Consider the following 18,528-nt stretch of genomic DNA (forward strand, 5'->3'; position numbering starts at 1 on the left):
TCCCCCAGGATGAGCAGAAGGAAGAGGTTAGCATAGCTTTGTTTTGCTGCTTTGTTTTTTTAAATGAGTTTTGTGGTTATCATTAGTGCTAATGGTAGAAATGCATCATCTCTCTGGGCCCCAGTAAATTTTAGTAGTTAAGAGTCTTTGCTGAGCGAATGAGTTTGGATTTTAAGGTCTTGATTGTGCTGCTTGTCCCCATACTTGGTAGGAATAAGTTCAGTCAGTTGAATTGCGCTAGTATTGCCAAAAGGAGAAGCAGCATGTGCATGTTTGTCTTCAGCTTAAAGAACTGAACATGTACAGAAAAAAGATTGAAATGCATTCAGCCCTTCAATAAGTTTCTGGCATTTCTGACCTTACATCTGGCATTAGTTGAGGTTTCTCTCTTATTATCTTGCTTTTTAAGAGCTTTCTTATATCCTGGGTTATAATTTGCACGTTATAGTGTATTTTGAAACAAAACTGTGTCCCATTCTGGGGTTTCTTGCGTGTATTTTATAGGCAGAATTGTGGGCTTGAAAAGAAGTGTTCATTTCTGAATGGTCTGCTTATGACAGATGGTTTTCATTGTGGCAAAGTCATGCAGTGCCTCAAACCTCAACATGTATAATCTTATTTGAAGGAAATGAATTGCTGCAGCAGCGTGGCCATCTATTAGTGTGCTTGGACATTAGTGTCCTTGGACATGGCAAACTGCTTTTTGAGCCTTACCTTTTCCTCATCTGAAGAAAACTAACATTGTCAAAAGCGTGACGTTTTGACACCTTTCAGATGCTCATTTCCTTTTTCTAGAGAAGTAGCACAAGTTTCTTAGAAGTATCTCCCACTGATAAGAGCAGATGGTGCCTCTCTATGACTTTTTCAGGTAATTGAATAAAAATGAATGCCTTTATAATGCTCTGTACTTCCACACTGTCATCCAGGGCATGTAAACTACATAATTTCACATCAAAAGTTCCCTTGTTCCAAGAAAACCATGTTTTCCCGTAGCCTTTTTGCCTGCAAAAAGAGAGTCTTACTTCCCTACCTATCCAGTACCTTTTGATTCAGCTGCTGATTCTTTTAATTCCCTATTGTTCCTCAGCTCCATCCTGCTCCAGTTGAGTTGTTCACATCCTCCTGTTTTCCACTCCCCAGAATTAATCATTCCTTTCTGTTGTCTTACCTCTTGCAGCATCTTTTTTAAGCTGCTGCAGTACCAGCGACCGCATCCTCTCTCTCACCTTCCTTCCTGGCTGCTGTGTTAGCACTGTTACTTACCCTGTTGCTATAGAGGGACCACAAGTTCTGCTTTACCACATCCTTTGTAGTATACACAGGCTAAGGGGGAGGAGAAGGCTTGGTTTGACACCAGTATCCAGAGGGCCCTGACGTGGAAGACTATTAGCTGTAGTGGTGGGAGCAGCTCTTGGAGCCAAGAACAGGTTTCCTGCAGGAGCACCTGCTGCTCCTGGAGCATCACCACTGGCCAGCAGTGACTCAGTGTCTTCTGGCTGTTTCAGGAAGGAGTAGTTTCAGTTCATGGTTTGAGCTGTCAGCAGAGAGAACTAGACACTGAGACATGGTGTATGTGAGTGTATTGGCAGTGGATGACACTGGTTATAGTCACACAGGGAAGTGTCCTCCCATGAGCCATGTGTCCGGTTTTACAAGGCTTCCGTAATAGGTGTTAAAAATGGGTTATGGAGTTGGGTGCTCAGGCTGTGCTCCTGCTGCATAGTGTTGCCCACTTGATGCTCTGTGCTGCTGTCAAGGGAGCTGCTGCCCTTGCTTTTGCTTTCCAAGCTCACAAGCTGGCTTTGCATTGGTGTTCATTGTGCTCCCTGTAACCTGCCACTCTGTTTTAGAGTCTGTTGTTGTGCATCATCTTCCCTACAACGAGGTTGTAAGATACACTAGAGTGAGCACAAGCTCAGTGTTGTCATTAGCGGGGGATGTACCACAGCTTTACTGTAGGTGGGTCTTTTTGTTAGATGTTGCAATTTAGTTTATTCTCTGTCAACCTTGGCGATCTGGTTGTGTGCTTCTCGTCTGAGTGCGGTTGTAATGTTCATTTTCCTCTGCTAGTGCTGGTCTCGATGCCATATGCTCAATAGGGTTCTTCCAGAAGTGCTCCTTGATTGACTTCAGTCAGGCTTCCACCAAGGCTGGGTCAGGGCATGGCTGAAACCTGTCCCTGAGACAGTACTTCTGCTTCAGTAGCAGGAGGGGTCACTCTTGAGTTTGTGGAAGGTGATTTTCTGGGTGGGGATGAATGTGGTTGGTCTCCGGAGCAATTAAGAGGGTTACTCCCTGTTGCTGCCCTTTGCTTGCTATTATACTGGGGCATCTTGATTTTAAATCCAAAGTAAAATTGGCATAAACAGTGGAACTTAGTTTTGCTTTTCAGCTGCAGCAAGATGCTGAAGAGTAAGCATTTCAAGGCTGAAATATAGACCAGAAACTGCTTAATTCGTAATATTTATTAGAACAAGTAGGACAATTACAGTTGAGTTTATCTAGCAACATAAAAGATATTTCAACAGAAAACATAGTCTGTTTCCACTCTTGATTTCTGGGATTTCCCTTCAAGTTTGAACTGCATTCACTTGCCTAAAGATGCAGCACAGACACTTTGTTTTCTTTTTTCTCCTAACTAAATCAAGTTCTGAGGTGAATCAGAAGAGACAGTTAAAAACTTTTTGGGCTTTATTGAAAAATGAGTTTAAGAGATAGCAATGAAGAGAGAATGGAGGTGGGAAAGTAAATGGATGGGTTTTTTTCTGGGGGTATTTTCTACTCAGCTCAAGCAGAAATATCCCTGTTTAGGGTGAAAGATCAGGAAGAATTTTGTTACTTATAGAGTAAAATGAAATGAACCCAGGACACACATGTGGATGGATGGGAGATCTGCATGAAAAATGTTCTGTGATCATAGTTTTGTAAATGAGAACCGGATACACCAGGGTAATGAAGGGCAGATTCAGAGAACAACCTGGGAAGCCACAGCATCATGTGAATGCAGACCGAAAAGAGATGGTTTCCCTGTCCCATCGGTGTGTCTTCTGTGGTACTATTAGTCCTCTGTGTCTGTGCTGCATGAAGCAAAAGGTTAGTGTCCTGTATTCCATTTCATACATAACATATTTGCATGGTTAAGCATGGATGTTTTAGTTGTCATTAGCTTAGGATTTCACTGACCGTGGCCCACCAGTTTTGTGTGGGAAGTTGTCTCTCATCAGTCGTGGCTGGGTCAACAGAGGCTGAAGGGCTTTCCTTTCTCTGCTCGTCTCTGTTTTCTGGAAGGCTCTTGCAGTGGTAGGCTGTATTTCATGCATTTTATTTCATTATTAATTTGCCTGGAGACTTACCATTTGCATATAGCTTTATTGTAGGTCTCTGAGGATGGATGATCTGAATTCTGTTGTGCTCTGCCAGCACTGGGGTGCCATATGGGACTTCACCGAGGCTGTGAAGGTCTCATCGTCTTGTTAATTATTCTTATAATTAGAAGTTGTTAAACCATGGAATCCAAAATTAGAATTTGAACACTGTGATGTATTCTTGATCTTCACTTTAATTCTTTTGCTTATGGAAATGGGGTGAGAGTGTTAAAAAACCAAAACCCAATAAGTGGGATGTGGGAGGAGAAGGTATGAACCAGAGGTAAAAATTAGCATTGAATTCCCCTGCTCCTCCTTATGTTTTCAGGACAGTGAATAAACAAGTAATTTTGGGAGGAAATGGAATCAAACTCCCGGGAGAATGAGGCAGTAGAAAGTATCCAAATGTTCTCCACCTTTAAGTCATTGGTCTTTTATTTTGCTGCTGTATTAGAATGATAGCAGGAGTATGCTAAATATAAAGGTTTTGTTTTTCTTGTTATTAGCATCTGAATTTTTAGCATGGTCTTTCTTCATTACTTGTCTCTGTATTAGCATTCTTCATTCACACTCCTGCACATGTACCTGTGAAAACAGCAGGAAGAGTGACAGTGTGATGGTGACAGTTCAGCCTGGTTACTGTAGGGTAAACACTGCCATGTAAATCTAATCTGAGCAGGTTCCACATGCTGATTAAAACTGCAGATTAAATTAGCGAAGTATCTCAGCATCTAGTGTTTTGTTCACACTAGAAACCACATAGAAATTCCAGGGCTTCTGGCCCAGCTGTGTGGTGGAGCTGGAATCCACATCATCTGTCTGTCTGAAAAGCAGTTACTGAACACTGGTTGACAGTGACCCCGAGCAAGTGATGTCTGGGTGCAGAAACTGAGACTGTAATTCAAGAGAAGAGTGAGGACACCCCTTTTATTTCAGTAATGTTAACACTGAAGCCCCTTGGTGGCAAATAAAGGTCCCATCCTCACTGAGGTCATTTAGATGTTGAACCAGCCTTGTGTGGAACTATTTCACAATAGATGGGAACACCCTTGAAAGAGGAAGGAATCTCTCACTGAGCTGATCTTCAAAGGCCACCCGAATAACACTTTCTTTATTGCTCAATAATTGGTTGTACTCCATGTTATGTGGCTTAGAAATGGGAAGAAAGCTTTAGTGGCTCAGTTTCTTCTTCCCAAAATACTTCACATAGCTTGGGAATGTGACTTCAGTAGAACAGTTAAGTGAGGGGATTTGACAGCTTAAAGTAGCCGTTCAAATGAAGGAAAGCAAATGGGCAGCACTATTTCCATTTTAAGCATTGTCAGTGTAACAAGCATGCAGCCCAGTTTCAGAAAGAATCTGTGAATGTGAGGTTATTTGGGCAGCAGAAATGAAGCTGGAAACATGCTTTGCCTTGGAGATAAAACTGCCAAAGCATTCTGGGTACGTGGATGTCCAATTCCCATTCAAGTTAATGACTAAAGTTCTTCTTTTGAGCCTCAGTTTTTGTGTGTACAGCCAAGAATGTGTTAAGCTTTGAACAAATGTGAAGACACTGTTGCACATGACCTGTGCTGCTTTCCCACCCATGTGAGGTCAGGTAGGTTCAAACTCCTCCATCACTTGAGGATGGCTTGAAGTGTTTGTACTGGCACGTGTTGCTCTCATTGGGAAGCTGGTGGAATCTGATGAAGAGGAGTAAGAAGTTACATCTGTATGAGCAGTTTAATTATGCGTGCATCTTGATTGACAATTGAAAGTCTGTGCTGCTTAATCTGTTGGTATTATAGGGATGTGAAGATGGGAGAACATAAGATTTGGCAGGTTGGAGGGCCAAAGGATGTGGGCAGTAAAGCGAAGCTGTGGCAGTAGCCTGTGTGATACATGGCTCATGGTCAGAGCTGTGTTTTGCTCAAGAATGTTAGTTCTTAGTAAGCCAGCGTGTTGAGTCAGAGGTGAGTAGTAACTGCTTCTAGAGCATGTTTTGGTGGTTGTTTTTCAGAGAAAACAGGTGCTAAGTGACCTTTTGTTTCCACCCCTCACTGTGGTCTGGTGGGAGCATTCTCACTGAACACTCTGTCATGCTTCCTGTCTTGTTTTCTTGCTTTTCTTGAAGAATGCTAAAGCCTTGTGGAATTCATTGTTTCCTAATGTTATCCTTAACTGGCAGGGTGAGCAGGCTGCAAAAATGAACACAGGAGAGTATGCATATTGGAACTGAAAAGTGAAACAGCAGCTCATGGAGGTTCTCGAGCCATCTCCCAGCCCATGACTAAACCCACATGACTCTGGTGGCACACTTTACCTGCTAAACCTGTATCTGTCACTGGCAGGGATGGCATGCTTTGAGCTGAAACCATGTGCAGCTCTCATTAGACTACTCCAGGTTGTAGAGCCGAGTTCCTTCGGAGCCAAGACAGCTCACAAGCTGCACTCTTGTTTCTCTTTGGAAGTTAGGTGCTTCCCAGCCACCAGCTTTTCCTGGTTTCAGAGGGACACTGATTCCTTCATTGATCTCTGTGTTTGAAAATCCTTATTGAGTTTTACTGCTTGAGAATGAGAAGTTTCTCATTAAGTTAATCAAAGTGTTAGCTAATTTCCTGATGACATTGCCCCTTTATGAGGTCTATTTAATTACGGTTGGAGAGCTTTTTTTTTAAGCTATAAAATGATTTGATTTTTTAGTGAAAACTGAAATAAAGCTTAGTGCTGGTGTTTGGGAATCTTTTGTGGGAGGTTGTCTGTTATGGAGCAAGGTGAAAATATGAAGAATACTAAAATTAGACCAGTTTTGCTCCAGAGTAGTTAAGGCTTTTTAACTCTTGAGATTCCATGTGATAATGCATTTTTGTAATGAGCTTTGGAAATACTAAATCAATCTAAAGAAAAAAGCTTCTCAGTATGAATTGTTTGGAGGCATGATATTAACTACTCTCAAATCTCCTTTTTAGAAGCTCTGGTTTTGCATTGATTGCAAGTATCCCTGAACTTTGGGATTCAATGAATTAAAGGTTGTGTGTTACCATCAAAGCATTCTGTGTACTGTCATCCCTATGATTCATTAGCTTTGACACTGAGCCCTTGCCTACCTTCAGCTTACTGAGCAGATTCATGAGACAAGGAAGAGACTATCTCTGTTGGGTCCCTCTGGCTGCAGTGCCTTTCCTTTGGAAACTCATGCTCAGCAAGTGATGGTGTTGCCAATTTTGCTGCCTTTTTTCATCCTTAAGGAGCAGAAAAGAGAACAAATACTTAGGTACATGACCCCAGTGTAACCACACTGTTGTGGGGCATTGGCTGCTTAGTGAAACAGCCAAAAGCTGTTCCATTGTTGAGAAAGCATCTCTTTTCTGTTTAGCAAAGCTTACAGAAAGCTGAATTTCACCTTGCCTTGCTGGCTGATAGTAGAGGTCAGTGCTTGTCATTTATATGGTTAAGGTTCTTGAGACAGGACAAGTGTCTCTTCTCATTTCATAAATAGGAAGTCAGCATCTTCATGCTTTTGGTCTGCCTGACAGCTACACCATTGTGCATTTGCCTTTGCACTGCCCATCATGGAGCTTTCTTTTGCCAAACTTGACACAGGGAGGCCACTGAAACACTCCAGCAGATCCATCTATGGGATAACAGACCAAACCAAGGCAGCTACCTGGAGCCATTTTCAGGTTTTTATTCATACTCTGATCTAAATGATGCTCTGAGAACTGAATCAAGGTGATGGGGATGGTGTGTGTGTGGGGGGGAGGTTTGGACAAGCCACTGCTAAGATTGCATTTTCAGGGTGAGCCTGCTCCATCTTTCTGTGCAGTCAGCAGTCTGAGTTATCTTGAAGGGTAGGATCTCCTTGGAAGACATTCTTTCCTATGGGAAACCATGACCTTTCCTCTTTAGATGGGGTTGCAGCAGGACTTCATGTTAGTTTCTTGCTGCAAGTATAGTTTATCTGATGAAGGTGGTTTAATTTGCTTACAGGGATTAGGGAGTGGATTTCCCTCCCTGAGATTTCCCTTCTCAAAGGTGGGAGTGTGTGTGAACGCATGCAAACTTGTGAGTTATGGCTTGCCTTGTGGGGGACTGGTTTTATATGCCTGTGCTTATGTTAAATAATGTAAATGGTTGGAAGAGCATGGTGTGGGATAGCTGCAATACCTCCTTATCAGCAACCTTCATGAGGCCATATTTGCACTGCTTTCTTGACGCCAGCATAATCTGAGAGAGGTAGAAGTGGTATGTTTGAAGGAGAGCAGAAGGTGCCTCTCTGCTGGCACAAACAGCACACTGTGTTCTTTCCTCATCTGAGCCCTCCAGGAAAGGACAGGTCCATGATGTTCCTCTTGTTGTCTTTGTATTCTGCCCAGCTGTGAAATTGTCTGAAATAAGGATTTACCTGCATGTAAATATGTACTGGCTTAGTTCACCTCTTCCCTTTCTGCAGAATTTCTGCATCCTCTTTTTGAGCTAATGATGTTACATGGGTTTAAGGGTGATTTCTATTGCTGGAAGTCAGGCATTTGGGTAGTTTGAATATTTTCTTTTTTTGATCCAGTTACCCTTTTTCACTTTTTCTTAGTTCCTGGAGAAGTTCTTTACTATTTTTGGTAATTTTATACTTTTGCCCTTCTGCTGTTCTGCCCCGAGTGCCTCTTTAATTGACTAAAACTGACATAATGTAAATTGAAGCCTGGTCTGGTTTGGCTGAGTTGGTTTAAAGAGTACCTTTTGCTAAACCAGAGTGAATACTCAGATCCACAAACCCTGTATCCTATTCCATGCATATTACCTGCTGGTTTAACTTGCTTCTTGCCAGGGTTTTGCAAATTTCTTTCTCTAACACAGTTTCTGTTTCTCCCCTTAACACATTTAAAGCAGTTTTCTTAGCAAGTAGCAGCTTCTGTGCACACAACTGCTCAGTACTGGAAGAATCTCTCCTGATGCTGATGTAACTTGCTGTCAGAGCCAGATATGCTACAGAGCTCAAAGTAGTATTTGCTTAGAAGCAATATATTAATAAATCAGGCTTTGTAGCAGTTTTCTGTTACTTTTCCGCCCTGTTCATCTAAGGAAGTGGGTTTGCATGGCTTAGATAACATCCCATGATAGCTCTGCATACTGCAAGTCACAAGACCAAACCTTGGGCAGACAGAAAGAAGCATCACTTCTGTCAGGAGCTTATGGCAGCAAAGCATCTGACCCAAATCTATTGGAGAATGCTGTAAACCCAACCTTTGTACTGCAGATGTCCAAGCTTATTCTGTATTTTCCCTATGAACTATAATGGAAAAGGCTACCGGATAAGTCAGGCTGTTATTGAAGACCTTGTTTACACTATGTTTTTGTCAGGATGAGTATTCAGTGTATCACAGCTGAAAAACTATTTCTCAAGTGTTGTAGAAACTCCAACTTCTGAAGTGACAAGTGGGTTGGATGGTCATGGAATCTGAGTGCTATTGAAGTAACCAAATCTTGAGGAAGAAAGTAATTTTAGGTTAAATCTGCAGATTGGAATAAGCTGGCTTGGGTAATTAATTTGGATTTAGAGTTGCTTAATTTCTCTTGGCATTCACAAATCCCAAACTGACTTGTGGAATGTTCTTGGTTGAAAAAGGTTTTATTGAAACCATGTGTGACCATTTCTGAGGGCAACAATATCTGAAGAACAAAGCAGCATCTGTATAATAATGGCGGGAGACAAGCAAACTCATTGTAAACATCACTAATATCATTTTTGTGGCATCATTTGTTAGCATGTCTTCTGTTTGAGAACAGAACACTCTATAAAAAGTCTGTAAAAAGATTGTTAGCTGTTCTGAATATTTAAAATATGTAACATGCACAAAGCTGGAGCCTAAATCTGTATTTTTTTTCAGGAAAAAAATCAGAATTATTAGCTAGTGGAAGACGCCAAATTAGCTCTTCAGAGTAAAGCAAACTACTGGCAGGAGTATTTATCCTTTGTTGATGTATGTCTTTGTATTAGAAGACTGTGTTCAGTCAGATTGCCAGGACTTCTGAAATGAAACTGATTCAGAAATGAGGAATGAAGAATGTTACTGAGTGGGTTTCATGTTAAAAGACAGGTTTCTGTTGATTAAAAACCTATGTTGCTACAGAAATGTCCATCTGTGGTAATGGAAAATATTAATAACACTTTCTTTGGTGATGTGTGCTTCAGAAATTATTTTTAGTTATCTCTGTGTGCAACGAGACTAAACTATTTTGTTTGATTCATTGCAGGACCAGTTTGACAACTTAGAAAAACACACGCAATGGGGTATTGATGTGCTGGAAAAGTTCATCAAGTTTGTGAAAGAAAGAACAGAGATTGAACTCAGCTATGCAAAGCAGCTTAGGTAAGTTGAGATGTAAAGTTCTGAACTTGGAGTAGCATCTCTTCAGGGCCTGTAATCATCTGTAAGTTTACTGTTTCAGTGGTGGCAGTTTGGTTTATAATAATGGCTTTTCAATATTAGCCTTAATTTAGAGAATGGAAAGCTAAAGTTAATTTAAGGTACTGTTTTATCTCAGCTAAAAATCATATGCTTTGCAACAAGAAAGGTTATTTAGGTGACTGAGTAGCATACTTAGGGTTTACTCACAAGTTCTGCATGATTAATGGCTCAGGCATTGAGGATAGCATTGTAATGTTTTCCGTGAAATTAGGACTGCTGTGTGTAAATGCTGCAGGCTTTGAGAATTCAGAAGTATAATAATCATTTGTTGGAAGGCAATGTTTAGGGTTTCTTTTCATAAGACGGGCTTTTTTAATGCATGTTGGAGAAACTGCAGGTCAGAAAGTCAGTCTGAGCCCTTGGAAACTTATCCATGTAGTCAGCCAGGTCTCAGCCTGAGGTTTGAATTTTGACACTTCTGTAATCTTGCCACTGTTCTTGCAATGTGTTTCCTGAGCAGAGAGCCTGTGAATTTATCTCAAGGAGCCAAATTACTGGAAATTCTTGCTGCATGCTCTCCAGGTGTCTGGTTTGGCCATCAGGTTGTAGGTAGAGGAGATTGTATGTGAACCAGATCCATAAAACACATTCCCTGAGGCCAGATCCAGTGTAAATGGGGAATGGGCATGAAGAACTCTCCCATAAGGAGAGCTCTTACACTGCTTTTCCCAGTAGGGTAAAAGAAATGAGGGGTAATCTGAGAGGTTAGAAGGGAGTACAATAGACAGGCAGCCCTGCTGCTGCCAGAGAGGATGTGGTTGCAGTATTGTCGGCAGCCACTAGTGTCCACGGTGATAAACTGGCTGTAGTGGGGCTAACTGAAGAGGGGAGTACAGGATTTATCCTTCCTAACCCCTACAGTAAATCCATACTTTTTTTTCGTAATGCCTTTTTAATGATGATAATACATATTAGTGATCCATCCATCTTGTCTGTATTTACAGAGATTGAGAGCTGAGGTTCTAGCTGATCTTCAGGTCCTTTCCCACCCTAACTCTTCTATGATTCTATAGCCTTGGGTGACATGGTTTAGTGGGAGGTGTCCCTGCCCATGGCAGGGGGGTTGGAACTGGATGATTTTAAGGTCCTTTCCAACCCTAACTATTCTATGATTCTATATATATCTAAACCACAGTGTCTATAAGCAAAACAAATCGCCTAGAGTTTTTGATGCTCATATAAGAATGGCTATGAGATGCACAATAGTCTGTTATTTACAAGCAGCTCATAGTTGATAACCCTGCCTTTATGGTTATGTGCTTTCTCAGGGGAATGCCACAAGGATTCCCCAGGGTTTCTGCTATAGACAGGCAGGAAATAGAAGATGACTTGTGCAGGAACAAATTGCTCACATCCTATGGAGATGAGATTGAATTACAGAGGGAAAATGAGCTGGAAGAAAGAGAATATGACTGGACTGGGAAGCCCCAGCAGAGTATCTGTGGGAGGAGGCCTGTTCAGGAAGAATCACACACTATACTCACTGAATTTCTTAGGATTGACAGATCACAGGTGTGAAGAGCATAGTTATGAAAGTAAACACTCAAAACAATATTTTTGCCTGATAGTTATACCTATGCCTGTGTAGAAACTCTGAACTCCTGAGTTTTATTTCTTATTCAGTCCTAGACTTCCAGACCAAACTCGGTTGACTTGTTTCTCCTCTCTGTGTTTTTAATTCCCCACACATAGCTGCATTTGTCACTACCCAGGGTATGATTTGATGTCAAATACTTCATCCCTGGAGAGCTCTTAAGCCCAGTACTGCTTGGAATCAGCTAAGAAGCTAGACATATAAAAGAACAAAAACGTAGACCTTTCAAATGTTGAGATAAAACAGTGCTGGACATTAAAAACAAAAACACTTTTCATCTGCTTTTGATAAGTGTCCTCAAGCCTGGTGCAAACCTTTCTTGTATGGCATCCGTTTGGTGTCAAAGGGCTGCAGCATATCACAGCATGTCATAACATGTAGACATGCTATTATTAAAAAGGATAAGACTGAGTCCACAGGAATATCTTGTGTTATTTACAGTGTAAGCAAAGCTGCTGAACTTTTTTCTTCTGTGAAACTTGTGTTTGGTGTCTGGGCTCCCTAAGTAGCTGTTCTTCCCATCTGCGTCGCCACCTGATCATCCACTGAAGTTTAGTTGGCTTCCGTTTAAAAAGGTTTTGTTCCTTCCCTTTATAATTCCATAGATATGTATGTAATACTTACTTTTGAAAGTCTTGAGTTAGATCTGTGTTATTACAGGATTCATCAAATTTATCTGATTACAGTGGAAGAAACTCCCAGGTATCCCATCTCTTACACATTGTGCCTTCACTATCATGTCTTGCTTGTACCATTTGCAATCAGCCCTGGTTGTGATGGGTAGGTAGCCTTGAGGAAGATGTGTTGGGGAAAAAATATGTCAGATATCGGGATAATCTGAGAATCAGGAACTGCTGATGGATGAGAAATGAGAGACAAAGAACAAGATGTCAAAGAAATAATTGCTTATATATAAGGGAATAAAGGGGGGAATTAAATAACTCAAATATATAGACTATTTCTTATGTTTTAGAAAATAATTAGAAAATAATAAAATGTGTCACCCAGATACCAATTCTTGTTGCTTTCAGGGTGTTGTTTTCTGTGAAATCATGCTGATTTGTTTTGTCCCATTTCTATACCTTTAAAGGTATAGAAATATATATAGCTGTGTCTGTCAGAATTCATTGGGCAGCATGGCAGTGCAGGGAGATGAGCCTTTTGAGTGTGTGTGAAAATGCAGTATTAGCGTAGTCTTCTGTGCACTCTTTTTAGTGTTTTTTCCTTTCCTCTGGAAGCAAGTGTATTGAGGGAGGCATTCCCATGGCATATGAAGACTGCTGTAAGACTTAATGTAATCATACAGAACAGTTTGCAGAGTTCTTGCCATGCTGGTATTGTTTTGTTGAAGCTGCTGTGTGTAAAACTAGAGTCAAGTCTGTTTCAGAGGATGCTCTTTTCAGAGAAGGCAGGGAGTGGAAAGGAGATGCTCATTTGGATCCCTTCCAGTAGGGATACTTAAATGTTGAGAAAGGCGTGTTTGTGCAAATCTGCCAGTGTTCTGGCTACTGCTGTTTGGGCAGATGCTCCTTAATTCCTTAAGGAGCACAAAAGGAATAAGAAATGAGACATGAGGCCCTGCAGTTCTCTCAGTTAGGGAGTGGGTTTGCACCTCTGATAAAGCAGTTTCTTTTTAACCTGATGCCTTCTGGAAGTACTCCAAAGAGCTTGGTATAGACAGGGCAATGAAACTCAGTTGTCCTCTGGATGATTCTATCCATACCACTTGTATGTTGCTATTAATTTCTGAAGCAGCCTATAAATATAATGAGAGATGCAATCTTCTGTGCTAATTGTGATAATCAACTTGCATGTTTCTCCCAGTATCAGTTGATAATCATAAAATGATCCCTCTTTCGTCATCTCTGCTTCCCACGGGTTTGTGAAGGTTGTTCCTTTCCTTGGAAGCATCCTGTTAAAACTGGGCGGATTTGACTGGCCATGAGTGTCATCTGCATCTGCAAATCACACTAATGGGCTGGCTGACCTTGGGTATGGAGTAGCACCTGCTGGTGGAGTTTGTAAAGCATGTATGTGTAACTAAGGACCAGTGTTTTCTCTGGAAAAGGGTCTCTCCTTTAGATCAGGGTGAAGGAGACTTGTGCATCAGCAGAACCAGAACTCGGGTGTATCATTTTCATGACCTTAATTTAGGCACTTGAGTTCAGAATCTGCTGCTTCTTGAAGTAAGAGACTGAAGCACTGTGTGGCCTGTTAAGTGCCACAGCAACACAAAGCCTAATTACAATCATTGTTCTGGAAAGGTCTAGTCACTGCCAGTAAAACCTGCAGCCCCTCAGCATGTGTGAGAATGCAAAGGTTACCCAGTTACTTTAAAGGAGATATAAAATGTAAATTTTTATGTCTGTATTTTTAATTTTAGGAATCTTTCGAAGAAATATCAACCCAAAAAGAACTCCAAAGAGGAGGAGGAATACAGGTATGGTCATGATCCACTGCTGGGTGAGCATGTGTTGATGGAGGAAGGGCAAAAGTTTGGGTTACCAACTAGGATTTGGCTTGTAAAGCAAAGACTTTAAAGTCAAGTATAAGAATATAGAAATCATAGATATAAGCTTACATGGTAGATACTAAGGAGTGGATTTTTGGTTTGGATTTGTTCTGTAACTACTCAGTTCCCTCTGTAATGCTATGGCTTCTGGATGCCTGGTTTAGTTTCTTTTTGCTTTATTTTTTCTCTTTGCCTTAATAATTTTGTCAGCCTGTATGACCCTGCCTCTTTGAAGTTAATGACCAAACTCTTAACTACTTTCAGCAGGAACAGCAGCAGTTGTCAATTCTAGTATGAAACTCAAGAAGTCTGTATTACATTACTCAAATGGCTGACAATGCAGATTAGTAATTTACTAAAGGGATGATGTTATAACACCATGCAGAAATCAGTGGTTCTTGAGGAGTAAGATGAAGGCGGTGGTTTATACTTGCAGTATCCTGGGATGGATTGATGCAGGACTTGTGGCAGTTGAAGGGTGCTGCATGGCCTCAGCTGTCTGCTGTTGATTCATGTATTTGGAGACTCTCTCCCTGGTGCCAGGGGGCTGATGTGCTCACAGATAGTGGCTGTGGCATCAAAGCACAGCTCCTTCACTGGGCAACACTGCAGACATGGATACAGGGAACGATAGACCCCATGTTGCTGAGAACATTCCCACCTTTGAGGAGGGTAAGGATACTCGTCACAAAGCACTTTCCAGAGAATGAGCTTTCCAGCAGACTATGGTTATAAACCAGAGCAAGAACTTTTTTCCTGAGAGCTCTCTGAAGTTCTTCAGTGTCAGTGTTTTTATACTGCATCAGCTCTGAATAAAGGCATTCCAAGTCCAAGCCCTCAACCTTGTGTTGCAGGAGGCAGCTCTGCCTCTGGAGAGCCCAGCAGCAGACTCAAATCCTTGACCTTGACATTTAAAACATTGCAAATCACTTTGGGTATGGGTCCAACTGTATGATTATATTAATTGAGATTTTGGGGTCAGCCCCCTAAGCTGCTTGTATACAGCTCCTCTAGTAGCTCATATTAACAGAGATAACAGCCCTTTCATTCTCCTTTTATTTTTAGTAACATTGTTTGGGAATTAGTTATTTATGCCATTGTTTCTTAAGATACTGTTGTTTACACAAGGAAGGTTATGTTCCCAGCACATCAGCTGTTTTGGTCTGTACCTGGGGTTAGGAATAAATCTACCCTTGGGTAGCTCTACCATAAATGGGTATTTTTGAGACATCTTTCATTGCTGGAGTTAAATGATTTATATGATGTGGCACAGAAGATCCTGTGTATCCTTTGCCCTTTTAAGTATCGTGTTTACCTCCGTATAGCTTCCTCATGTCTCTAAACGATGTCTAGGGTTTGTCACGCAACCTTTGGGTGCCTTGGACACTGCTTTGAGACAGCCCCTATAGAAATTATCAGTGCTCAAGCCTATTGCCACTTTGTAGTTCTGTGGCTTTGATCTTTGTCTTTTGCAATGGGGGTTTCTTTCAGGGCACCACAGCTTGACTGGGAAAGTGTCTGCTTCTACTGGACTGTAGTTTTAGTTTCCTTTCTCAGTTTCTCCTGGTTGGTTTTTTTAATCCCTACTTGTACCACTCCAATCTTTAAATCTCTCCCTCTTTGCTTTGCTCTTCACCTTCAGGTGATACTATCAGTGCAGACCACTACCATTTAATATTAATAGGGTTGTTTTTATTATGTACAAGTGCAGTGCTACAGAGCTGCTGTTCTCCAGCTGACCAGCACAGCCAGCTGAGGTATTTAAATGCATCTCTGTTGGTGCTGTGCTGAATATGCTGGTGACATAATCTGCTGTTTTGAAATTGTGTGCACAGATGTTTGTTTCTTCCTCTTAACACATGGAACATTGTATGGGAGATTATTTTATATGAAAAATAAACCTTGTGATGGAAGGTACTAAAAACATGGGTTGACACTGAACACCTGGTGAATAAACGTGGGATTTGAAAGCTTTATAAACTATAGCAGATTTAAATCCAATTTGCAGTGTCAAAAGCCTTATTTTCTGTTCTATGCTAGCCCAGAAGGTGGGATGCTCAGCCAGGATTTTGCCAGATAGGGTACAGTGATGACTGCACTGACCTGTAAGACTTGAAAGAGTATAAGTAGAGATGCTTTCTGAATAAGGATGAGAATAGTGAACTTCCAGAGCTGTGCTGATGAAAAGCCTGGCACTTTAAAACTGTGGTATTGTAAGAGCTAATGTCAAATTGTCTAAATCAAGATAGATCTATCAGACAGCTGTCAGTGTGTGCCATAGGCTTGCGTTTGATAACTTCCTTCAAGTGAATCTGTGCTAATTCATACTCAGTCTCATGTAGCAATACTAACTGCTAAAAAAGGATTCAGCTTCCCCTTGCAGTGTGTCTTTCTAAAAAGAAATGGACTAAAAGTAAATTGTGTTTTTGTCCTCTGCAGGTACACATCAGCTAGAGCCTTCCTAGCCACTTTAAATGAAATGAATGACTATGCTGGACAGCATGAGGTCATCTCAGAGAACATGACCTCTCTTATCACTGGAGAGCTAACGCGCTATGTGCAGGAGCTGAAGCAAGAGAGGAAATCGGTAACGGATCAGTTTTTATTATTCATAATTCATTGCTATTTAAGACAGATAATTAGTGGTAGGAGACTTCAATGTTAAGCAAAATGTATTTGTAATTCATTGAACATGAGCCTTGCTAATGAACCAAGCATTAAAAAAGTGGGTTACGTGCCCTGGCCATGTCACTGAACCATTTGAATCAAACGTTATAAAATCAGACAGCAATGCCTTCAGGAGAATCCCTGCTAAATAAGGTCAGAGGCCCATCTGTGCTTAAGGCTCTGTTAGCCAAAAGCTTGCTTAGGGAAGAGTCCAGCAGCACTGTGTAAAGCCTGAAATAAACAGAGAAACTCCAACAGAGACGGATTGAATGAACTATTAGGATGCTGGGTCACATTTTCCTGCTTCTCAGCAAGATCTGACTTAACAGAGCTTCCTAAACAGTGATTCTAATGAGAAATATGGGGTCTGTTGTGTTCTGTGATGGTGGGCTATCTGGTTTTCAACCTGTTATCCTTTGGGAACAGTAGATTTAGGATCTTTGCGATAGTGCTCTATTTTAGTTCACATTTTAGGAACCTGTGTGCTTGCTACTGTAAAGGTTCAAAGCTGAATAATTTGCATGTCACCAGCTCTAAAAGACATACAGTTGAGATATGATTTTCTTTCCTTGCCTTGAACTTTTTTATCACTGGGATGTGTTGGCATAAAATAGTGATTCTAAGCATTAATGTTGCAAATGCTTGTAATGCAGTTATAAAATGACAAAGCAAAGTGCAATGAGGTAATGAACCATCAGGGCACTGTATTTGATTTCCAGACATTTGGACCTTATGGGAAGTGCAGAGGTACTCCTGCTCAGTCCAGCAAAACTTAAGCTTTTATAACTAGTTAAGCTTGTTCAAGTGCTGTGCAGGACCAGAGTCCTGGAAGTTACTGTCTTTTCCTGAGTATGATATTAGGATGGTAAGTCTGTCATCAACAGGGCAATAGAATATATAGACACACCTTTAATTTGTAGAATGGTGTGTAATCTTTCTGGGACATAATTTGGCAGCCGCACAAAAGGATGTTTTTACATATGGCTGTGATGAGAATGTTTTCTTAGTCACATCTATGACCTTTTATTCAGCATGGACTCTGTACAGTAAGCAAAACAAAAAAAACATTCTTGTATGGTATTTTTCTGTCACTTGTAATATTTTTACCTAATTTTTCAATTATGTGGGTGTATAAGGTGATTGAATTACCTGTTAGCAAGTCCTCTTTTATTGTACCTCAAATGTCAGTCTTGTAAAGAGCATGAGTAGTAATGATTGCTTTTTGGTTTTGTTTGTACACTGTTGTAGTAAGTATGGCTCATAAGTAATGGGTGAATGACAGGAAAATTGCTTTAATATAGGTTGAGTGATAACAGCATGGGAACACCAAAACCAAACCGACAGTGTATTACCTGCTGTTGCTGATAATTCTCCGCCTTTAATAGAAAACAGTTGTCACTCAATGTTGGTTGTTTTGTTCTTGTAACATGAATAGAAGCTTTATAAAATAACAAGCCCTTGTCTGATTCCTGTAGATTTCTCATTTATGAGCAAATGGTGTTGAAAAGGAAACTGCTTCCTCCTTCAGGCATTTTTCATACCCAGCCTCTCACTTCATACTGTAGAACACAAATGCGTCAGTCATGCTGGGATCTGCAGGAGGGGAAGGTGGTGGCTGTGTAAATAGCACACAAGGCTGATGTTTTGGCAAAACCTTTTATGATAGGAGTCAATGAATGGCTTGGTATTTCCAGCAATTTTGCTGGCAGAGTTCTTGTGCTTGCTGCTTGATCTGTCATCAGCTGTTGTTGTGTTACAAGTTCACAGACTCATTTAGGTTGGAAAAGACTTTTAAGCTTGAGTACAACCATTAACCTAATACTACCAAGTTCACCAAATTGCTGTAAGCTGTAAGAAAAGATGGTCAGTTCTGGGGCTATGGTCACACACAGGAATTGGGAGACCCACATTCTTGTCCACAGTCTTGTATGATACGAGTGA

At 41.0% G+C, this 18,528-nt stretch overlaps 1 protein-coding gene across 13 annotated transcripts in view; it reads left to right on the top strand.

Annotated features, from left to right (window-relative positions):
• FNBP1 (formin binding protein 1) overlaps positions 1-18,528 on the top strand; it is a 96,402-nt gene that overhangs the window by 21,126 nt on the left and 56,748 nt on the right. For all 13 annotated transcript variants that reach the window (XM_031046447.2, XM_031046448.2, XM_031046445.2 and 10 more), the window contains exons 2-4: positions 9,600-9,715; positions 13,792-13,848; positions 16,360-16,507. In XM_031046447.2, the coding sequence (XP_030902307.1) occupies positions 9,600-9,715; positions 13,792-13,848; positions 16,360-16,507 (321 nt within the window). The remainder of the gene's footprint in view (positions 1-9,599; positions 9,716-13,791; positions 13,849-16,359; positions 16,508-18,528) is intronic.

This window comes from Melopsittacus undulatus, chromosome 11 (assembly GCF_012275295.1).
Source record: "Melopsittacus undulatus isolate bMelUnd1 chromosome 11, bMelUnd1.mat.Z, whole genome shotgun sequence".
In the NCBI taxonomy this organism is placed as follows: Eukaryota; Metazoa; Chordata; class Aves; order Psittaciformes; family Psittaculidae; genus Melopsittacus; species Melopsittacus undulatus.